Raw genomic sequence first — 25,048 nt, 5'->3', positions numbered from 1 at the left:
AAAGGGCAGAACAGTGCTAGCCAGAAATAAGTATCTATTATCAGAACTGTGAAAGCGATGGAACTCTTTGGTTGCCAAATCATTTGCAGCTGGGAAGCTGCAGGAACTTGGTAGTCATTTGGAACTTTACGTACGGCCTCCTGTGAAAATGTTGTGTACACAAGTGAAAAGATCAGATCATGAGGATTCAGGGTGTGCTTTTGGAGAAGGGGAACATTTGACCTACAAAGTTGGAGTACTGCCTGCCATCAAACCATTATGTTGGCTGGGGAAAGAGCCAGCACTATGAAAAAGGTTGCCGGCTGGATCATGCCCAGCCCTGAAGAGGATGAAATTCATTACCATCTGTTCATATGAAATGAATTGCTGGTGAGAGGCCAGTTTCTAATGGATAAATGTCCCCATTTCCAAAAGAAAAAAAACCCATCAGTGAGTAATACGTAATGGGTAAAATGTGTGGGGCTTTGCTAAAGAAGCTAGAGATGGGACCAACCTGGACACCTCTCCCCTGAAGAGAGCTGTGTGCCAGGGAGTCTGGGACTTGAACCAAGAACATCATGTTCCAGGGCTAGGACCTCACCTTGCAATCTATGTGCAATTGTATGCATTCAGGCCTAAGAGCACTCCCCCAGGTGCATACAGGAAGAGGAAAAGGGTAACCAATGTACAGGCTCAAATCAAGCATCTTCCATATGAGGAAAGGCTAACACATTCGGAGTTTTGTAGTTTGGAACAAAGATGACTAAGGGGGGGGGCATGATGGAGGTATATAAAATGCTGCATGGTGTTGAGAACGCTAGAGGATACTAGAGGTCATCCAATGAAGCCAATCGGCAAGACAAACAAAAGGAAGTACTTCTTGACCTAGCACATAATTAATCTTTGGAACTCACTGCCACAAGATGCAGTGATGGCCACTGGCTTAGATGACTAAGGGGTTGATACAAATTCAGGGAGGGGAGGAGGGGTTGATACAAATTCAGGGAGGGGGAGGAGAGGTTTATCAATGGCTATTGGTTATGATGCCTAAACAGAGCCCCCATGTTCAAAGGCAGTGTACCACTGAGTATCAGTTGCTTAGGAGCAACCATGGGGAAGGGCTATTGACTTGATGGTTTCCTGCAGACATCTGTGGGATGCTGGACAAGATGAACCTTTGGTCTGATCCCACAGGAGCTCTTCTTAAATTCGCATGAATGGGCAGGCAGTATGAATCCTGTTAATACATCGTAAGAGCTTGACCTTCTGCCCATGTGTGGTCAACAGAGCAGGACCTTCTCTCCAATGCACTTGAGGGTCAACCCTTCACCCCCAGTTCATGCTCTACGCTCAGACATAAGCCTTAACTGAGCATCCAGACAATGGATGGACAAATCTGTCTGTTTCGCTTTCTCCCATATTCCATTTTTTTAAAAATCTCTAATTATTTCTGACCTGCTCATGAAGAAATTAGTGCATTCTGGTACATTCCTATAAAAAAATGAATGAAATGAAATTCTCACCCATCGGCATGGTCCAGATTCAATGGCTAAAGCTATTCCCTGCATGGAGAAAGACCATGGGGCACCTGCCTGTCATGAAACAGAGAAGGGCCACAGCTCAGTGGTAGAGCACCTGCTCTGCAGGCAGAAGGTCCCAGGTTCAATCCCCAGCATCTCCAAGTAGCACAGGAAAAACTCCTCCCTGAAACCCCGGGGAGCCTCTGTCAGTCAGTGACAACAACAGAGAGCCAGTGTGGTGTAGTGGCAAGAGTGTTGGACTGGGAGCTGGGAGATCCGGGTTCTAGTCCCCACTCGGCCATGGAAGCTCACTGGGTGACTTTGGGCCAGTCACACACTCTCAATCCAACCTACCTCACAGGGTTGTTGTTGTGAGGATAAAATGGAGAGGAGGAGGATAATGTAAGCCGCCTTGGGTTCCTTGCAAGAGGAAAAAAGGCGGGATATAAATGCAATAAAACAAACAAACAAACAAACAATACTGGGCTAGATGGACCCATGTTCTGACTCAGTATAAGGCCGCTTTCTATTTTTCTATGTTCCTATGTTCCTAGCTGAATACGTGTTGTTCTTCCTCTGGCAAGTGATAGGGTTTTCTTGAAGCAGACCTTTGGCATGTAAGCTGGTCAGTTGCTGAAGGGAGTTTGACTTGGTTGGGTGCTGTCTATTTCTTTTATTGTTGTGTTTTCAATTGTGTTTTAATGGATCTGTTTTTATGTTCTGTTTTAATTAAGCTTTTGTTTTTTAATATGCCTTTTATTACTGTTAGCTGCCTTGAGCACAAAAAACATGGTTGATACAGACAGATTCAAATCCAGACTATTAAAACTGAAGCATTCAAAGCCTGGATGGACCCCAGTTTGTCTGTTTCTCTCAGTTTTGGTTTCTCCCACATTCGATTTTTTAAAATCTCAAATTCTGACTTAATTTAAGTTTAATCTCAAGTTGTTGTTTTTTAAAAATCTCACATGCTTTAATCTTTAAATGCTTTTTAATCTCAAATTTTAATCTTCAAGTTCTTTATGAAGAAATGTGCAAATTTTGGCAAGTTTTTATAAATAACTGAACTGAACAAAATTCTAATCCATTCCCAGTCCAGACCAAACTCAAGCCTCCAGTTCCTGGGGAACCTTGATTTGAGAATGTTCAGAGTCCAGCCACTCACAGCCTTGGTCTGACCCTGAACTGTCGGACACGCGAGACTTATTTTAGCTGTCAACGTTCAAGCTATGCTGCCATAGTCAAATTAATTTAACTCTCTCAAACTAACTCCTCTCTCGATTCTTCTATGTTTCCCTTTACTCATCATTTTAAATTCCAGATTTACCTTGCTCCAAGAGATTGCAATGATGCCTGTGAGTCCCTTAATCAAACAGGAGAGAGTTCAGAGATTTAAATCTGTTTTCTCCCACTTTGAGACCAAAACAACACTTTCTGTTAATCTCTTCTTAAAGGAGGGATTTCTATTTAGATAACGGAAGAGATGCACACTTGCACCCAATACCCTCCCTTGCTCTCTGCCAGTAATTGATCTTTCCCCTCCCTTCCCTTGAATCATAGAGTTGGAAGATAACTGAAGGGCCATGGAATTCAGCTGTCTGGAGACAGAGATATCAGATGAAGATGGACTCTTGCGAAAGCATCAAGGAAATATCCTTGTGCATTTGTGGTGGAGCTTGGTTGAGCAGATGCCCCTGTGCTTTCCTCCATGTCAGATGGGTTGGAGGGTGTGTGGGACAGGGAGAGGAAAGGAGAAAGGAAAAAAAGACTTGTGGCCTTGAATATCTAACGACATAGATAGGATTTCCAGGCAGTCATTATCAGTACCAGATCTATATGTGGATCTTTGGATCTTTGGTCCACTTTTGTTGCAGCCCATGTATAACTGCTAGGAAAGTGTATGCATTTCATACAAATCCATGTATGTATATTAAAAACATGGGGGGGAATAATAAAAAAATTAGGTGTACATGTACTGCTTTCTGATGCTGGGAAAGACTGAGGGCAAAAGGAGAAGGGGACGGCAGAGGATGAGATGGCTAGATAGCATCACCGATGCAATGAATATGAACTTGAGCACGCTCCGGGAGAGAGTGCAGGACAGGAAGGCCTGGCGTGCTATGGTCCATGGGGTCACAAAGAGTCGGACACGACTGAACAACTGAACAACAACAACAATATAGTATTACATAGTGCTAACTTGTAATACACTATGAGGAGCAAAAAAGGATAGGCATCAGCACAGATGGTAATGTACAGAGGCAAGAGTAGGGGAGGTAATTACACAGACTGAATCTCCACATAGCAGTTTTACCATTATCATACCATTATCATAACTATTGGTACATATGACACCAATAGGCACCAATAGTTATGATAATGGTATGATCACGGTATAACTGCTATGTGGAGATTCAGCCATAGACAAATTTTGTACTGGAACAGTCTTTAATATTCACTGATTTACACGCTCTTTTAAATGATTTACCTGTTTTGTGGAAATTAACAAATGGTCAGTGTAAATGGATTTTCTGCACCCTTTTGACAGCTAAAAGACTAATATCACAAGTTTGGAAGGATAAACACTCATCTCCTGTAATGCAATGGATTGAGGACCTTACAATGCTTTCAGTATTTGACATTACCTTCAAATGGCTACTTATTTGGATATTTGGTCCACTTTTGTTGCTGCCCATGTATAATTGCTAGAAATTTGTATGCATTTCATACAAATCCATATATGTAAATTAAAAAAAATGGGGAAAAATAATTTAAAAATTAGGTGGCTGCAGGTGCCACGTTGGGGACCCCTGTAGAGTGCCATTTTCCCTAACAACTAATACGTGCAATACAGACATCCCATTCAGGCATTTGCTTGAACATGTGAGGGCTTCAAATGTGTACTGAGAGGGGGGCATGCACGTTGGCCCCATCATCCCCAGTCATGTAAGCCCTGCCCCTCTCAGTTCAAACCTTTGTGTGTTGAACCGGCAAGGTCTGAAAGGGAGTCCTACTTGAGTTTGCTTGAATGAGAGTAGAATTCTCAGCACCATCTCTAAGAGAGATTAATCTCTCTGCAGAGAGCATTCCACAGAAGAAGTGCCACCACTGAAAAGGCCCCCTCTCTTGTAGACATGCATCTTGCCTCAGTTGATGTACATGCCTGGAGATGGGCCTCAGATGAAGACCCTGGAGCCCATGTAGGTAAATATGGGAGGAGATGTTCCTTCATATTTACATCATATGAATAAGGGTTTATGAACCTGCTTTGCCTTCAGGATTTTTTTTTTTTTTTTAAAAGCATGGAAGAAACTTACTCTAAAAAATTCTTTGGTTGAGCCTGAATCCAAAGTTCCATAAGCTATTTCAGTCTGCTTAGCCAGGTCTTCAGCACTTTCTATGGGAGACACCATCCTTTCCACCGTGAGGAAGGCAGCGAGGTTGGCAGTGTAGGAAGAGATAATGATGAGGGTGAAGAACCACCAGACGCCTCCAACAATTCTCCCTGAGAGAGATCTAAGAAAGAGGAGATGTTATAATTGCTGTAAGTTGGGTTTTGATCTTCTTTGCAAAGAGAAGCCACTTATTGTGGGAAAGGGACAGTGTGTATAGGTACCACAACTTCATTTGTAAGCATGAAAACAGTGGGAGGGCAGAGGGAGGTTTTCACCCAAGCCCAGGGTGGAGGGGAGGGTAAAAAATCCTACTGTATTACACAGGGAGACTGGCATGGCACGGCCAGCCACAATGTTGCCCTGGCACCCAAAGCCCTAGCCTGAGCCACTCGTAATGGGCTGGTAGTCTGTTCCCCCAGTGGGTAGTGATGGGTGAGAACTCCCATCTGCGCTTTGCCATTTTGGACTGAGCCCTGTCTATCTTTCACCTATGCAGAGATGGATCTCCTGGGCATCTTCCTAAGCTCCTCCTACCATGGACAGTGGGCAGCCTAGCATGACTTCCTTCCCTCCAAAGCCTTTCAAAATCCCGAGAATCCTATCAAAATTAACAAGATTCACCTTAAACCTGTATGGGTCCCATTTCCTCTCCCTTGCCCAAAGCTTTATGACATCCCTGGGCTTGATACTCCCAATTACTATAATGCTTCAGGCCAACCTAGGCCTCAAACCTTGTATGGCAAGGCCTGAGAAGTCTGCCTTTTCTCTATTCCATCCCAGTACCCCCTGCCAAGCATGCAGGTTATGCTGGCGGGTTTGGCAAGGTAAGGTTATTCCACCCCCTCCCTCCACAATACATAATTAATCTGATATGTCAGAATATTCTGGACTTAACCAAATATTTATTATCCAGTGATGTAGGGTTTCAAGTCTTGACCCTGATATTTTTGATTTCAGTGTTAGCACAGCTGCCCTCCTGGGACAAAAAGCCATGCTCTATGCTTTAGGTCTGATGCCTTGCTCATACCAGTGGGAATGTGATACGCACCCTAAGAGCTCATCCAAAGGCTGGTTTGAAGTCCTCTGTTATTATCATATACAGATTGAGAGGAAAAAAGGAGAATTGTGGTTTCTAGTAGGCCTGTGCACCACTTCGGATTCAGAAGTCTGAAGCATGGTGGCCATTTTGTTCACCATCCGCTATTTTGTGTCACAGGAAGGGGATTTGCATGTTATCCATTGCTATAAATAGCAACGCAGTGCATTTCAATGGGAATTGCGAACTCTGCCTGTCTAACTTTTGATAGCCCCACATCCACCCTGCCTACTTTTCTCAGAGGGAGGTGTCTATGTGGTGGGGCTGGTGCATGTGGGGACTATTGTGCTCAATCCTGGACATCAACACACAGATGTCGGCAAAGGGAAAGCCATTGAGTGTACAGCTGTATGTGTGAAGGTTTCTATAGGATTCCCCATTGCAGACATCTGTGTCTATGCACAAATGTTACGCAGTATGGGACTGTCCTTCATCCTCTCCCTTCACAATCAACACACTCTAGGAAACAAAGCTTCAGGCCAACACTACTTTAGTAGTAAACAACTAGCTTCTTTACAAATGCAGATTCTAGGAAACTCTCAGACTGCATAGAACCAGCTAACCCACACATCTAGGATATCACCAGAAGATAGGAAGTGGAAGTTAGAGAAGTTGATAGCAGTCTGGCCATGAACTTCACAGACAGACTTGCTTTGCAGAGATGCCCCTCCCTTAAGGTGGTTCCCTCCTACATTGGCTTCCATGAGTGGCCAACTTGGCAGAGCGACTGAGCCCTGCCCCTAACTTTTCCTGCTTTGCTCTGCGATGGACCCTAGCATGCCTCAAGTCATGCCCCCTGCCCTCCTCCTCCTCCTCTTCCTCCTCTTCCTCCTCCAAAACTTGAGTTCACATGGTAGAGGAATGGGGGAGCAGTTCAGCCTGAGCCATCTGTGTGTCGAGGTCTTGGGAAGAAAGTCTCGCCATATCTAGGGATGGCGGAGAATTCCGCCACGGATCTCGGTGAGGCCGAATGCCAGTCCACTATGCTATTTGCATTCCCCCTTTTTTTCCGCCGTAATAGCTTACGTAAATATTTACGTAGGCTAAAATGGTGAAAAAAGGAACGCAAATGGAGGTTGCTGTAGCCACCACCATTTGCGTACGCATTTTTTTTTTAACTTTGCCGTGATAGGCTATGTAAATATTTACGTAGCCTATCACGGTTAAATACAGGGATGCAAACAGCGGCGGCTATGGCTGCCACCATTTGCGTCCCTGCTGCTCAGCAGCTGGATGTCCGGCTGCGGGCGGAGCTGGCCGGCAGCTCCGTGGAATCCCCGTGGAGCAGAGCTGGCTGGGCAGGACTCTGGGGGGAGGGATGGAGCGCCTCCCCCCCACCACGAAGCAGATCCGTGAAATGGTAAGTGACTTTCTTACATCCCTAGCCATATCTGAGTTCACTAGGGAGGGTGCCTCCCTCTATTCTTGCTGTTCCCATTCTGATTCCGAATCTGAGCTGCCAGACATTTCCACACGCTCAGATTCATTCCTGACAGGGGCCCCTTACTCCAGGGGTGGGGAATCTTTGGCCCACCAGCCTAATCCAGCCTGCGGAAGTTCCCAATCTGGCCCACAGAGGGTTGGGCACCCTCCATGGGCCCTTCCCTCCCCAAGCACCACTCACTGAGTGGGGAGAGGAATCCCCAAGTTGTCTCCAATCTGTGATCAGAGATAACAAGTGGATTTCCCTATGGGCCGCTCCCCTTCCCAATGGGAGGGCAAGTGCAGGGGAATCCGATCACAGATTGGAGATAACGTAGGGATTCCCTCCTTTGTGTGCTGCTCATGCTCCAACTAGGTCACAGTGGCAGATGAAGCAGGCAAGGGACTCAGTAGCCACCTGCAAGCAGCTGCTGAGTCCCTTTGCTTTGCACACTGCTTGTACCCAAATTTCCCCTCCAGTTAACCTGGGAGGTGCTTCCTGATCAAACACTCGGACAAGACACCTACACACTTTTCAATGGATGGCCTGAGCCAGTGCCTCATTATACGAAGTGTCCTCCCGCCAGCCAGCCAAGCGTATTGGCAACAGTGGGCAGTATCCAATGCAACACTACTGCTAACATAAATTACCTTGTGCTATTGCAATTGGACAGGACAGGAAGGCCTGGTGTGCTATGGTCCATGGGGTCACGAAGAGTCGGACACGACTGAACGACTGAACAACAACAACATTGCAATTGTGCTACAGGTCACTTATGCCAGTGCAGTGTTCTTCACTGAAAGGCCTGAGAGCCACTGCCAGCTCCTGGTCACTTCCAGTGTGGTTGTCCACCCACCCTTCTCTCATTCTTTCTCTTTGCAGTAGTTGCTCACCCTCAGCAGGGGCTCTCTTGCTTTGCCTTTGCACAAGGTCATTTCTGTTCACAGTAGTGTCTCATTGGATGCTGCCCACTGTTGCCAATACGCTTGGGTGGGTGGCTGGCAGGGGGACACATCTTATCATGAGGCACTGGCTCAGGCTGTTTAGTGGTAGGCCATCTGCTGCTATCTGGGCTACTGGAGGAAAACTTGGGGGTAGGGAGTCAGGAGACCTGCCACTTCCCAGCTGGGAGATGGCTGGGTGGGGGGAAGAAAAGAACTCAGGAGCAATAAACCAATCAGTCATGGTGGGGAGGAATCCAAGAGGCAAAGAGCAACATGACTGGATAGCTGCTGCACCGTCCCCCATGTGGCCTCAGTGGCAGTGCCTGGAGCCGAAGTGGCTCCTGCAAGACAAATAGCAAAGATCGCTGTGCTAGCGCAATGTAATTTACCTTAGCGGTAGTGTCACATTGGACAGCACAAAGCATTCTGGAAATCTACTGGACAAGAACATAGGACACTGCCTTATATTGAGACCAACCATGGATCCACCTAGCCCGGTGTCCCGACACTGATTGTCAGCAGCTCTCCAGAGTTTCAAGCTAGAGTTTTCCCAGCCCTGCCTGGAGATGCTGGGGATTGAACCTGGGACCTTCTGCACACAAAGCAGGTGTTCTGCCGCTGAGCTACAGCTCCTCTTCATAAGTCTCCAAGGGTGAATCAACCCAACTGGTCCTCCACTGTGACTGATGGAAGGAAAACCTTCCATCAGCATGTTCAGCATGATCATGATAAGGCAGCAAACCTAATGTATGATGTGCTATAATGATATGCCCAAATAACGTTGGCATACGCTCAAGGTTCTTATGGAGACTATGAAACATGACTATGAAAGGCACCCATGGCATGTGAAACTATGTCTCCATCTCAAGCAACTTGGATAAATGTACCATTTTGCATTAACTTGGCATGCAATTGGTTGAATGAACAAAAGCAGACATTTCCAGATAATGACACAGAGTGGTATTATCCAGAAGGAGTACAGAAAAGTCTTGTCCCTAAAGAAGAGCTTTAGGATTACAAGAGTCTATGGTTTCCCCACTCTTTCACTGTTATGCCCACTCTAGAGTATGCCAAGTGGAACATACAGCTTGTGAAGCTCAGCACAAAATCAGTTGCCATTAAGAGCAGCTTTGCTGATATACTGTAAAAGGATCTTCAGCTGTTACCATCACATCAAAGTAAAGAGCATACGTGCATACCTGGAGAGGAAAACATGAGCGGATGCATTGCGTTAAAATAGTAGCAAGTTAGCAACAGGGACAGACAGAAGCGTTATATAATGCAAATGTTACATTCTCTTTTCAGAACATTAAATATAGACATATGCTCAGTCTTTACTGCAAACAGTGTAATTTTCTAATTTTACTCCTGAACACAACTTACACCTCTCTATCTCTCTCAAGACAAATTGGCTTTGGGCACTCTAATCTGGACCCCTTTTAACCCCATTTATGTGTATTGAAGTCAACATGTACGGCTCTTGAAGACTGCAAAGCATGAAGGGCTCCTGTAGCTGACTGTGGAATGGAAGAAAAGATGTAGAGATACCAGCTGGGATCCAAAGGGCCATGCAAAAGGATCAGTAGATCAAAGGGAACATTAGAGATCTGGGGCAGTATGCTGATGACACCCAGCTCTATTTCTCTGTGACATCTGAAAAAAGGAGAGGCTGTGAATGTTCTGAACCGATGCCTGGATGCAGTTATGAGGGCCAATAAACCGAAGCTGAATCCCGATAAGACAGAGAGCCTATGGGTTGGTGGTTCCCAGGTCTGGAAATTGGGGTGTTTGCCTGTCCTGGATGGGGTTGTATTCCCTCTGAAGGAGCAGAACTGTAGTTTGGGGGTGCTCCTGGATCCATTTTTGTCACTGGAGGCCCGGAGCACCCTTTCCAACTCCGGTTGGTACACCAACTATGCCCGTTCCTGAATAGGGATAGCCTAGCCATGGTGATCCATGCACTGGTAACCTCATGATTAGACTACTGCAATGCACTTTGTGTGGGGCTGCTCTTGCGTGTGGTTCTGAAACTGCAGCTAGTGCAGAATGCAGCAGCTTGGGTGGTCACTGAGACACCTGGCTATGCTCACAGAATACCTGTGTTAAAAGAACTGCACTGGCTGCCTATTAACGACCTAGCCACATACAAGGTTGTGTATACATAAAAGAAACGCTGGATCCTGGGGGGCGGGGTGGGAATTATAGATATTGATAGCATTTGAATTGGTGTTGACAATGGTAAAGCCCTAAACAGCTTGGGTCCAGGATGCCTAGCAGACTGCCTTCCCTTATATATACCCAGATCACATTTAAGATCTTCAGAGGAGGTCCTGCTGGTCATTCCAAAATGTCACCATGAAGAACCGCAACGGCAGAGGTGGCGCCCACCTCTGGAAAACCCTCCCCCATGCATTTAGGGAGGCAGAAAATGTAACATCTTTTAAATGCTTCTTGAAAACACACCTTTTCATGCAGGCTTTCCCTGGGGCTGTAACTGCTGCTGGGTTCTACCTGGTATTTTTAAATGTTTAAAAGTGTTATATTATGTTTTTCTCAAGTTGTATTTTATGGTTTTAGTTGCGAACTGCCCAGAGAGCCTTGGCTGTTGGGCAGAATAAAAATGTAATAAATGTAATTTTATTACATTTAAAATAAAATAAAATCTTGTGTTTTTTAAAAAGCAATCCTTCATGCCACATGACTCCCTGATGAGTGTACCAGTATGACAGACATGTTTGTCCCTTTCACGCAGTACATCGTTAGGCGTCCAGGGAATGCCTCTTAGGCGTACATCTAAATACATAATGTGGCTCATAGAAACACAGCATTATTCAACAGAGCACAATATCTGGGACAATTGAAATAAGTGTTCCAAGGTACTGATATCCCATTGGGGCTAGAAAACTGTTATTAAATAGGCATATATAATCTGGAATAGCCACACCAAAAACTCACCTATTATAGATCTAACTACCCATTAGGTTTCACACAAAGGGAGCTAAAAGAGCCTATGTAAAGAAGTGTAATAGTGAGTCTCCCACAATTATTGTCTGTCTGAATAGTATTGCACACTATAAATGTATTCTAATAAAACCCCTTTTAATTGCAACATAAAAATATAGGCTATTTGTTCTCTGAGGATATACTATAAAAGTATCTTATGAACAAACAAAAACAGTTCACCCTTGGGGAAACTTACAGACAATAGCCAGGATCCACAGGAAGTATATACAAGTGTGGGAAAGTACTACATGTGTGGCAAAAAGTTTGCTAGCTGCCTCCACCTCAAATCAAGATGTTTCCACTACCGAAGAAGCAAGCCTCCATTCTGTTTTTCAAATGGCTCGTCTCTTTGGCAATAAGAATTACTGTGAGGAAATCAGCTAGCAGAACTCTGGCTGTAAAGGTCTCTCTCGTGCAGCTATATTCATTCTATGGATCACATAGACCAGATTGGTTGGCCATGATGGAAGTGAGAAAAAAAGAGGTACATTTATCCAAAATACTGAATATCCACATTTGGGATACCACATTTAATATTCAGGAATACTTTTTGAGCAAGTGATCTTATGGGTATGGTACAGTAATATTTACCATTGTCAACACCAATTCAAATGCTACCAATATCTATAATTCCCCCCCCCGCCCCCCAGGATCCAGCGTTTCTTTTATGTAGACACAAGTAGGTTGTTTCTGTTATCTGATTAATTGTATAATTTGTATGTTGAATATTAATATATTAAATGAATGCTACAGCTGATCCACCAAGAGCCAATCTAGATGATGAAAGATCCATAACCAAATCTTTTGCAGTTTTTTTTTAATTAATGGCAACATTGGGAAGTTCCAAACTGGATTGGGACAGTGATACTGGGGAAGACTTTAACATGCCTCCCAGTTACAAATGTGCTATCTACCCATCAGGACAAACAGCAGCTTCAGTGTGTGTGCGTGTGTGATTTTAACTAGAAAACTGGCACAATGGAGTTCCATGATGCCACCCCAATCTGATTTGCAACCCCATTGCTGCTAATCCCCGCCCCCATCGCCCCCGGCCACTAATGAATTACAATGAATTACAGCAGGGGATATTTTGCTATACAGCAGGGATATTCTTATATTATTTTTATAACCCCTTGAAGAAGGGCTTAAAAGCAAAAAAAGAAGCTGAAATGTGTTGGGCTTTCCACAGATAAAATCTTTGCATCCTGAGTCATGTCCTTCCTTTTTTGGTGGTAAGAAGAAGAGTCAATGCCTCTCGCTGCCCCCCCCCCCCAGATATGTTCTGCACCCCTGTTATAAACAAGCAATCACAGTGCTAAGTACTGGCAACATTTTCCACTTTGTGGAATTAGAGGAAGTGGGAGGGAATGGAAAATCTCCAGCAAGTGGGGAACAGCTGAGAATTGGTGCAAACTTTAATAACGTCAGTTACTCATTGATATGTATATACTGACTTTGATCTTTCATAGGCCTTCCTGAAGCATCCCAAATTGGGACACTGATAAGAAGAGAACACATCCCCATTTATTATGCAAAGTGGAAACTGCTGAGTATTTCAAGAGCCTAACAAAAATCCTATGAGAATCTATTTACAGCTAAAGAACAAACCCAGTGGAAACAAAACAAACATAATGCCTGCAGCTTTCCATGTGATGGTCCCATGCTTATTTTCCCGGTCCTTTAACGGATGAACACATGGTCAACAGCAATTTAAATGCTATCACCACGCATTATCTTAATAGCAAGCAAAAGAGGCGGAATTGCATTACTCGGTTCAGGATAACACTGCAAAGCACAAAACACAAAAGGAAGAGGCTAAAAGCTACTCATATACAGGAAGGTACCACAACAGAAATTCATTTGGCAAGCAACAAATCCTCATTGGAAACGCTACACATGAGCGGCTAGTCACATTGTTTCACGTGGATGCTTGATGTGACCAACCCACGGCCACTCACTCGCGTGAATAGGACCCAATCCAGTTGATTTAATTGGGATTGTCTGTCACTGAAATCTGTAGACTTGATCTATGTTGTTGCAAAGATTAGATAGGTCTCCTAAGACCTCCCCCTACCCCCACTCTGAAGCCACTAATGAGAAACAGACAGGTACAATATGTACCAGACTCTCTCCTGTCACTCCACAGCCAATAAAAGCTAAGAGCACAATCCTATGCATGTGTAGTCAGAAAAAAGTCCGACAACTCTCAGCATTCCCCAGCCAGCCATTCCCCATGCTGGCTGAGGAATGGTGGGAGTTGTAAGATTTTTTTCTGTCCCTGGTTGAGGAATGCTGGAAGTTGTAGGACTTTTTTCTGTCTTAACATTCATAGGATTGTGCCCTAAGAGGAGGAACCATAGCTTAGTGATAGAGCAAACACTTTGCATGCAAGAAGATCCCAGGTTCAATTCCTGGCATCCCCAGCTGGAAGGATCAGGTACCAAATGCCATGAAAGACTTCCTGTAGAGCTGCTGCCAATCAGATGAGATAACTCTGGGCTGGATGAACAAATAGTCTGACCTGCTATAAAGAAACCTTCAATGAAGGGGACAACTTTTAATCAAAGAAACAACTTGGGGGCAAAGAGTGACTTGGCCCTAATCCAATTTGGGACCCTTGTGGCTGCTAATCAGCAAAGAAAAGGACACCGTGAGAGCAATTTGGTCCTAATGCTTCTATGCCTGAGACACTGGCCAGGTTTGGACATAACAATAAACTTCATTATGTGTACTAGCCTTATGCTTGTGAGCTTCTTTTCTATCCTCAGCCCACACAGCCATGAGGTACTTCCATTCTCATCTGACTACAGTTTAGCATTTTGTCCAAACCCTAAACTGTAGTTAATCCTAACTATGGTTTATTGAAACAAGCCAGCTTCATAAAGGCTTTCAGTGATAAACGATGGTTTATTATTATTATTATTTCATCTGAATACAGCGATTGTTTCCTATTGAATTAGCCTGATAAATATTAGGATTAAATATATCTTTTTTGAATACTAAGGGCTTATTATAGGTTCACGCTTCAAGTAAATGTATGTACATTTGCTAGGATTCTGAACTGGTACTCCCCCACTCCTATTGTTATTTCAGTTAAACAGTAAATTCGCAAAATGTTGCCGTGTTCCAACACTATATCAGAGCCATGGATATAAACCTATATAGATTTATTGCTTCTGACAGTTTTCATCAACATGTTGTAACAATTTGTGTTTAAAAGCTTTTGACTTCACACGGTTCAGGCCAATTCAACATGGTAAATCTTTCATTCTGCAAAAATTGTTACTTAAAGGGAAAAAATCAATAAAACTGAAGAGCACTGCATGAAGAAGGACAATCGCCAGGATATGCTACACCAACCTTCCACAACATGGTGTCCTCCAGGTGTGTTCAGCTATAATTCCCAAACATCCTCTAGTCAGCAAGACCAATGGTCATGCTGGCTGGAATTAACTTCCACGAGATGTAGTGATGGCCACCACTTTACATGGCTTTAAAAGGGGACTGAACAAATTCTGGAGGAGAAGGTTGTCAATGGCTACTAGTCCTGACAACTATATGCTACCTCCAGTATCAGAGGCAGTATGCCTGTGTACACCAATTGCTGGGGAACATGGGCAGGAGGGCGCTGTTGAATTCATGTCCTGCTTGTGGGTTTCCAGTTGACAGCTGGTCAGCCACTATGTGAATAGAATGCTGGACTGGATGGACCTTTGGTCTGATCTAGCAGGGCTCTTGTTATGTTCTTATCATCATTCCCTCTATTTCTAATAATAGAACCCAGTGGGGTCATCCCATAATGATTCGTGGGAGATTTAGGACAGATAAAAGGAAGGACTTTGTCACACAGCTCAGAGTTAAACTATAGAATTCACTCCCACAAGGTGTAGTGATGGCCACTAATTTGGATGGCTTTAAAAGGGGATTGGATAAATTCCTGGAGGAGAAGGCTATCAAAGGCTACTAGTCCTGATGGCTATGTGCTACCTCCAGTATCAGAGGCACTGCTAGAGAACACAACCAGGAGGGTGCCATTGCACTCCTGTCCTACTTGTGGGTTTCCTGTGGGCAGCTAGTTGGCCACCGTGTGAACAGAATATCGGACTATGTAGACCCTTGATCTGACCCAGCATAGGTCTTCTTATGTTCTTCTGAAGGGAGTTGTAATCCAAGACATCTGCAGGGCACTGGGTTGGAGAAGGCTGACCTAGAGGGATTTCTCCACATGTGGGCACTGTATCCTACATAAGGAAGGGCCATACCCTGTATTATCAAAAGCTTACAACTAAATTAAATACTCTTTTATATACTTCATGCATTTAGGCCTTTTTGCTGTTCCACATTGATTTACAATGCTTCTGCCTCAATCCAGTGTATCACAATGAAGAGAAACAGGTTCTCAGGATGCAAGACAGAATTTATTATAAGAAGCCCAATGTGTTTTGGCCTTTTTTCTTATTTTAGGCCTTCTTCAGGGGGTAAAGAAAAAAAGTCAGGAGACAATCTTTTACTGAAAAAATTCTGCGGACTTTCTGTCTTGCATCCTGAGAACCTGTTTCTCTTCTTTGTGATCTACTTTGGATGCTCACCTCCTTCTGTTTTCTCAATCCAGAAGCCATCCCAGAAGTCATCCCATCACAACTTTCCTGGCTACCAGACCTGCTTTACGAAGACCAGGAGACTCGAATACACCCATTTCACAGAATGACATGCGCACGCTACAACTTGTAACAATTCTTAGAAGGCATATATGGAGGAAGAAGCATATTCCAGGTAACAGTTACTGACAGAAGGGAGATGAGAAAGAAAAATGAACAAGATGAGAAAGAAGATGAAAAGATGAAAGAAGGCATAGAGGAGAACATAAAAGGTTAGTGTGAGCAGTGGTGAGAAGCATGTTTTTTTTTAAAATGCTGTTGCATGTGGCTTTGCAAGGGATCAGATCTTGTTTTGCAAAGCAGAAAATAAAAGCATTATATGCACCAAGCAGATGACCGTAAAATGAGATATGCAGCAAAAACACGGTAACCCTCCAAGCATTGCTGAAAGATGTAAAAACCCGATGCATTTTACAGCCTCAACATGGTGTATATAAGTTCTGTGGCAGCAATGTATGAACAAATGGCATCAAAATGCAATGCTCAGTCCTGGGTTTTTTTGTTTTTTGTAGGGTGGCCATGTGTCCTCTTTTACAGAGGACAGTCCTTTATTTGAAGGGCTACCAGAGGACCATCCTGTATTTGAAGGCATCCTCTGTTTGAAGGGCTGTCTTGTCCAAGATAAAGAACCATCAGAACTGCTGCTCATCGGTAGTTAACACTTGGACAGCAGATTGAACAGACAGGCACAGAGCTCACCTAGTCACAGTGTTCTGCACTATGGTGAGATGTACTATATTTTTATTTAAATTTTAATAATTATTTCTAAATTTGCATCTATACATATACATTAGCATATACTAACTTATGAAAAGAAAAGTTAGCATATGCAATTTTTATGCAAATCACTATCCTCCTTTGTCCTCTTTTTTGGTGATGCCTTCCTCTCTTTTTTTGGAAATCCATAAGTGGCCACCCTAGTTTTGAGCGGGTGAATGGTGGCAAACAATTGTGGCTTGACGGAGGAAGCTTAGCATTAGATGGAATGTCAAAATAAAATTTGGAACATTGGGAAAACGTCATTTGAGAAAGAAACATATATGCACCATGGCATCAGCCCAATGACTATAAAATGCAAAACGGTGATGGGAGTGTCATATGGGAAAACACACACACAAACCTTGGAGAAATATCGCATCCTTGCTGCATAAAGGCACCCAGGGAAAACCAAAGGCTGTTAAATATTCCAAACTCATTTGGAGGATCGGGAGGATTCTGAGGGTCTCGTGGTTCTTCCTGGTTGTCTTCCAAATGCCACTCATACGGACTGAACCGGCTGACAAGGAACAGAACCACGCTCACTCCAATGTAAGCAAAGACGATACACATCCAGATCTCATAGGCCAAAGGGTCCAAAAAGGAGAAGACACCTGGTTTAGATTTCTGAGGCTTCTTGATCATGATGGAAATGCCCAGGCTCATAAAGGGCTTGGAAAAGTCTATGACTTCTTCTCGGACCAAGGTGATGGTCAGCGGGGCGACAGCTATGTCTGCTCTCTGCAAAGAGAAACACACACACACACACACACACACACACAGAGAGAGAGAGAGAGAGAGAGAGAGAGAAGAGAGGGAATTACAGCAAGACATCCCAGACATCTCAATATAGAAACAAGAACTCATTTATATGCACCCCTGAGATAGGGGGCAGTATCCAATGGTGCCACAATTTCAGCACTAATAATGTTGCACTAGTGTAAACCAGTGCTAGAACAAGACCATTTCCTTTTGCTAGTGCAAAGGAAAAAAATGGTGAAAAAGTGAAAAGGAAGCAAAATGGTGGTTTTCCTCCTTTGTGCTAGCAAGCCCTTATGAGAGTATGACACAGAATCATAGAATCATAGGGTTGGAAAGGGCCTACAAGACAACTGAGTCCAACCCCCTGCTTTATGCCAGCACAACATCATTAGTGCTCATGCTTTGACACCACTGGATACTCCCAAAGACATCTTAGTTCTTAGCTAAGTGGTTTTCTAACTCTCTTTCTTTGGGAAACATTTTCTGCATATATGGAAAGGCTGTTCTTGTTGGACTGGCCATCTGGTGCCCCTTATGCCTCCTTCTTCTGATGAGAAGACCCAACAAACCCATTCATGTTTTCTACAAAATCCCTGTGTATTGCAGAAGTTTTCGTTTCTGCTCCAGGTGGCACACTCAGTTTCTGTGGAGCGCTGGCTGGGCATCTTGGGCCTCATTGCACAAAAATGGAGAGTCCTCCCAAGGACACATCCCAAATGCACATATGGCTGCATGTTACAGAAGATGGTAGTGGTGAACAAGTTGTTTTTTAAATTTTTTTCTCAGAGGAACTTGTCCACCATTACTGATACACTCAATGAAGGGGCCCTGATAAGATTCTAAAGAAACCTCAGGATTCCTCAGAATGCAGTTTGAAAAGCACTGACCGAACACATTTCAGGTGTTCATATCACTTCACACACATTACCTCAGTAATCTTTACATTACTTCACACACCTCAGCATTCCTTAAATAATTTCACACACATTACCTCAGTAATCCTTACATTACTTCACACACCTCAGCATTCCTTAAATCACTTCGGACACATTGCCTCAGGAATCCTGCATTACTTCATACACCTCAGCATTCCTTAAATCACTTCACACACATTACCTCAGTAATCCTTACATTACTTCACATACCTCAGGATTCCTCAAATCATGTCACACACATTACCTCCATAATCCTTACAACAGCCAGTAAACATGAATATTATTGCCCATATATTGTGATAGGTGTGGAAATCTTATTCTACCGCCCCTCTAGCATCTAAGATTCTGCTAGTCATTGCCCACATACATTTTTCAAGACTGTATTTGGAGCAATAAAGGCTAGAAACTTATTTTTAATATATCCACAAAGTTAGATTCTATGACTAATAAATACCATACCTTGTTCTCCCACCCACCCCTGCACTTTTATAGGACACAAGCTACCTATTGCTTTTCTCCATCTATTTCTTCTTTTGAGATGGCATCCTGCTGTGACATAGTTTAACACTGTAAACATTGCATCTATTGTTTGTTTGCTTGCAATTTTGAGTGAAGATCCATGATAGAGTGAAAACGCAGAGCTGAAATGGCTTTATGCCTTCACTGAATGGACCCCAAGGGGCAGAGTCACAAAAGTAGGGTAAAAATGAGGTTATGCATGAAACTGACACAGATTTAATAATGAAACAATCATTCAAACGGTGTCAAAAGAGGCACAAATTCATTAGGGAAAGGGACATGTCCTGAAATGGAAATTGCTTATGAAACAGGATGACTATATATTGTGCAGCACAGGTCTATGTGCAGAGACAAGCACCTACATTTTAAAAAATCACTATGGGCAGTCTTGAAATAGGGCACATGTGTGCCTGTGCCTGTGCCGGTGTGTATGTGAAGAAGTGGGGTGGTTTCATTTCAAATTAAGCCAGACTCCATTCAGCCTGAAGCCTATTCTCTATAGAATCATAGAAGAGTAGGGTTGGAAGGGGCCTATAAGACCATCGAGTCCAACCACCTGCTCTATGCTGGAATCCAAGCTAGAGCATCCCTGACAGGTGGCCATTCCGCTTATGTGCTTATCTTTATAAGCACGTGAACTATTTGCGAGTATAGGGCCAAGTTCCATCTTCCAGCTTGCCCAGGCCAAATTCTTTGTGGAGCTGGGAAAGATGGGCACAGGGTGGACATGCGTCGTATTGTACAAGAGGACAGCCCACGTTTTCAGGGGTAGGCAGAAGGTTGTTTGGGACCTCAGCTATCCTGCCAGCATGGCCAATGGTCAGAAATGCTGGGAGCTGAAGTCCAAAACATCCGGGGACATTTCTGCCCACCACTGCTGTATTTGAAGGGCTGTAAGAGGACCATCATTTATTTGAAGGAGTTGTCCTCTATTTGATGAGCTATCCAGTCCAAGTCTGGTTTAAACATAAAGAACCAGAAGAAAGGAGAGCAGCAGCAGTGTTGGACTTCCCCACCAGGAGCTTGCGGGCACAGAGATCTTCTGTTCACAATCTTACCCACTATGGCAGGGGTAGGCAACATTGGCCCGAGGGCTGCAGGCAGGCTTTCCACTCCCAAAGTGCCCCCCTGCCCTGCCAAATTAGAAAAAAAAATCAAACCATTTTAATGAAAAAATGGTGCCCGTAGTACTACAGAGCAGCCAAAGGGTCAAATGTAGCCTGTTTTTAAGTTAAATTTGACCTGTTCAGTACCCCCTAGCTGCTATGCACACCATTCCCGCCCTCCCCAATACATAACATTAATTTTTAATTTTTTTCTGGTCTTCCTACAGTTGGGGGTCCAGGGTGTGCATGTGCGTGTCCCGAATCTCCTGAACTTGCCCAGCTCTGCACTATGGTGAGATACAGTGCATTTCTATCACAGTTCCCTATGACCAGCTAGACCTCTGGTCTGTTCCAGCAAGACTCTTCTTATGTTCTTAACTAGGGTTCATGTGGCCAATTACGGATTGTCCAGCCATCAGCAGGGAAAGACAGATGGCTTATGATGCCTTTAGTTGGTTCAGTACACAAGAGCTCCCAGGAAAGAGACTATCCTTTCCAGCTGCACTGGCTGCCAGTCCATTTCCGGGCCCAATTCAAAGTGCTGGTATTAATATTCAAAGCCCTTAACAGCTTGGGGCCAGGTTACCTGAAGGATCGCCTCCTCCCCTATGTGCCTGACTGGACCTTAAGATCATCCTCAGTGGCCCTTCTCCGTGAGCCCCTGTCAAAGGAAGGGAGGCAGGTGGCTACTAGCAGGAGGGCCTTTTCTGCTGTGACACCCTGACTGTGGAATGAGCTCCCTAGTGAGGTTCGCCTGGCACCTACATTTGTATTCCTTCCAGCACCCGGTGACGACCTTTTTATTTTCCCAGGCATTTCAGCATTTTAGCTTTCTAGTCTTTTAGCTTTGCTGTTTTAAATCTGCATTTTAAATCTCTGCATTGCTGCTAGGTTTTATTCTGGTTGTATTGTTATATTGTGGTTTTAAGCTTTTATATTTTATATTGTTTTACTGTGTGCCTTTTGGTTTTAATTTTTGTGAACTGCCCAGAGAGCTTTGGCTATTGGGCAGTATAGAAATGAATGAATGAATGAATAAATAAATAGTGTTCTTCCTTGGAAGGATGCACATCACTTCAGCTCTCGCACCGCTGAGGTATTATCAGAAAAGGATGCAGTGTGCATATACGTTGGCTAGACTGTCTTCCCAGCTTTGTCAGAAGTGACTTGTCTGCTGTGACAGTTAAGTATGGACAAACAGAAGCCAAGATCATGAATTATGCAGCTGCTCAGCTCGGAGATTCTTGGGGGAACTGGTTTCACAATAAACCTGGCCTCCTTCAGATCAAGCTCCCCATGCCCGCTAGTGCAGGTATTCAAAATTAATGCCATGCATACAAAGCGTGGCAATCATTTTTTCCCCAAGACAAGACACATGTGGGGTGCTGGGAGAAAAACAGTGGAAGCTCCAGAGAGAAAGCAAAGTCATCCTGTAAATGAAAGGTATACTTGTCATAATGAGCTCATTTTGTAGGACTTTTCATCTTCAAAATGCCTTGTGGGTATTCTATTATTAAGACCCGGCACTCCCCAAGCCATCAATTGCCGTTTTTCTCCCTCCCTGTCTGCTGCTGGGTGTGAAAGAACATCCGAGTAGGGCTGTGTGTATTTTGTAATTCTTTGAAGGACCTGATATAGGAAGCAGAACTAAGCTTCTCACAAATCCAGCTTTCATTTAAATGAGGACAGCAAGGATTCTAGTCCTTACGGATGTGAAAAAATGTATCGGCTTAAATCTCAGAAGGAAGGCTGAATAAGATTGCTAGCAGTCAGAGATAAGCTTCAGAGCCACTCCATCATTCTTTCTCTCTCTCAAGGACAAGGAATAAGGGAATCCAATATGCAAAATAAGCAAAATTTGTAATGCCTATTTGCATAATTTATACCAAGGTTAAAGGGACAACCTTCCTTGATTGCAGGGACTCTAACGTGTTGTTCCCTAATGTTCATTAGTGCTCTCTTTACGCTTGTCAAGGCAAATATCTGTCTCCGCAAATGCTCCTGACTTTGGGCTACCTGAACATGGCAGACAGTGGAACGTACATGATCAAGGCTTTTAGGGGTTAATTACACATTTGGCAGCAGAACCTGGGCCACAGCAGAGCGATGCGGTGATGAAGAAGGTGTGAGTTGCAGTGAAGGAGCAATAGGAAGGACGATAGGGTGCATAACCCATCTCTCACCCATTGCTTTTCTCCTGTAACCTCCTCCCCACAGGTGTTTTTTTTTCTCACCTCTGCAAGGCTGAAAAAAAATATGCATCTGGAAACTTAGCTGGGGGAAAAGCAGCACTTTATAGGGGAAAAGATACAGGGAAATTTGCAGGACCCCAATTTTAGACACTCATAGCCAATTTTAGCCCACTGGTAGCTTTCTAAAAACAATTGCTAAGGGACCTGTGACAAAAGGACATAGGGCTGGTTTCCCCCTGCCCCCTATAATTGGAGTGCTGGGGAAAAATAGCAGGGGCAAATGGCTGACAATGGAAAAGTGGCAAGGAAGGGGATGATTAAACCCTCTCCTGCCTGCTCTGTCTTTGCTCCAAGCCAACCTAGACTCTTCCTAGACACAGCGGAGTCTCCAAACCTGTTGTCTCCTTGTCTTTTACAAAACGGCACTGAAAGAACAAATCTTTTGTGGGTTTTCTTTTCCCCTCTTGGTCATTCACCAGCAATGGGGAAACCCTCCCTGCTCAACTTTGCTTCCACCTCCCTGTCTGCTTAAAAACAAACCAATGCAGCATCATTGTCTACCTCACGCTCAGAGGTTCTGTCCTCCCAGTGGAGAGTAGTTGAGAAGTGCGATCATGTTCCAGTAACACACCTGGGGCTCTGCGCAACACATCCAAACAGCCGCCTTCGGAGTTGCATTAATCCCAGAAATACAGGGGAAATTGCTCTGAGCTGAGCTGAATGATTCCAGGAGAGGATGGCATTTGGCATGGAGGTTTCGTTTAACTGTAAACTCTTCCTCATTCACTGGATGCATCTGCTGTGGCTGCACGTAAGCAGACCCCAAGCAGGGATGATATCGCCAATGAGGTCCGCTAGGAGGGCAGGTTAGGTGCAGCTGATCAAACAGCAAAGGGTACATGTTTCATGTGGACCAGGGGTGTGCAACATGTGACCCTCCAGGTATTTTGGGCCACAATCCTCCCACGATCCCTCACCACTGAGCTGATGGGGGTTGTAGTCCAAAAAATCTGGAGGATCATAACTTGCCCAACCCTGGAGATACAGATTCCAAATTCCACTGAGCCCCAGGGGGGGTGGGATCAGGGGTCAACATCACCAGGCACCCCATACCCTTACAGGGGCCCACTGCTGACCTCCAGAGCCTCCTGGTCCTGCTGCTGCTCTGTCTCTTTGTTGTTGCTGCTTCTTCACTTGCCCTTTCTGAGCAGCAAGAGTGAGACGAAGCACTTGCTTTGCATTCTCCCTATGGGCGGTTTTGCTGATTGAGGGTTTTTCATTCGAGGCTGTTATTCCGCTCTATCTATGTTTGGGTTTGAGGTCTGAGCTCTACACGAGGAGGGTTTCCTTTCCTGCTTTTCCACTACATAACCTGTAGATGGCACTGTGGTGTAGCGGAGGGCCACAAAAAAGTGTTTCTTTTGCTTTTACAAATAATATCACATTTTCCCTGCTCTAAAATAACTCGCCAAAAGTGTTGTTGAAAAATAGAAGCAAAATTGGAGGGTCACAACATTGTCCAATGAACCAACTGTGAGTAGGGAATTGCAAGCACACAATAAATGCCTCATGTAGAAAAGCTGTGGGCCTGGTGGCTAGAGTGTTGGACTGGGAGTCGGGAGATTGGGTTCTAGTCCCCACTTGGCAATGGAAGCTCACTGGGTGACTTTGGGCCAGTCACAGACTCTCAGCCCAACCTACCTCACAGGGTTGTTGTTGTGAGGATAAAATGCAGAGGAGGAAGATTGTGTACTCCGCCTTGGGTTCCTCAGGAGGAAAAAAGGCAGGATATAAATGTAATTAATTAATTGAATGAGATGCAATAACAGGGGAGGAGGTGGGAGCACTCAGAGAGGGCCATCTTGGCCAAGGGCCCCCAAAACTCACATTCACTGAGCAGATTTGGGGAAGTCACTTCCTCTTAGGCCAAATTCAGAAGTCTGTCAGGCCTTAACTAGATAATATAGGGAAGGGGGGAGGAAATAGGGTGGCCATGTGTCCTTTTTACAGAAGACAATCCTCTGTTTAATGGGCTGTCTAGGCTAAGTCCAGTTTAAAGGGAAAAAACCCTAAGAAGGGAGAGCAGTGTCAAACCAGAGATAGAACATAATATGAAAATTGGGATACGAATCCATGCCTAGAACAGCCAGGTGACTTTGCTGAACTTTGCATAATCTGTAATTCAAATGGCACCCTTCCAGAGTATGTTAGGACAATTTATTTGAAGGCTAGGGAGAAAAAAAAAATCCCTGCACATAGACTATTAGCATATCAGGCAGAAAAGTTTAGCTTGGCTTACCCCCTGCCATGATACTTTTCTACTTGCAGACCCTTGCAGCCCAAAGTGGTACAGATCACTCCAGGAAGAGACTTTACCACTTGATTTTGTTATGTGTATACAGTGAACCTAACTGACCCATCAGATAATGCTGGTGGAATTACACATTACCTGCACCATTATTAAAATGAGTAAGGGCTAAATGCTACATTAAATTTGTAGCGTGCACATAATCCCAACTTTCTTTTTTACTTTCAAGTAAGTGCAGAGCCCCTCAATCTGGATCAGGACCAGCATATATGGGTAGGGGACGTTTAAATGTTCTCACCCAGTTAGGGATGTACGAATTCCTTATCTGGTTCTGGTCGGGGCATCCGCTGGCAGGGGGAGGCGATCCGTTCCTTCCCCCGGAATCCGCAACGGTGGGGGGAAGCAATCTGGTCCTCCTCCCCGGAATCCTGCCCAGCCGGCTCCATTCCACG

The 25,048-nt window shown here is 44.4% G+C and overlaps 1 protein-coding gene across 1 annotated transcript in view; it reads right to left on the bottom strand.

The window, feature by feature from the left end:
- The window catches only part of GRIA3 (glutamate ionotropic receptor AMPA type subunit 3), a 250,980-nt gene that overhangs the window by 58,356 nt on the left and 167,576 nt on the right, over positions 1–25,048 (bottom strand). Inside the window, exons 11-12 of the mRNA XM_084813794.1 lie at positions 17,139–17,515; positions 4,817–5,015 (exon numbers count right to left, since the gene is read on the bottom strand). Coding sequence (XP_084669920.1) covers positions 4,817–5,015; positions 17,139–17,515 — 576 coding nt within the window. The remainder of the gene's footprint in view (positions 1–4,816; positions 5,016–17,138; positions 17,516–25,048) is intronic.

This window comes from Heloderma suspectum, chromosome 9 (assembly GCF_057233095.1).
Source record: "Heloderma suspectum isolate Gila_16-S chromosome 9, 16-S_ref, whole genome shotgun sequence".
NCBI classification, from domain to species: domain Eukaryota; kingdom Metazoa; phylum Chordata; class Lepidosauria; order Squamata; family Helodermatidae; genus Heloderma; species Heloderma suspectum.
Note: the sequence above shows the minus strand (reverse complement) of the source record. Positions and strands in the feature narration are given on the sequence as shown.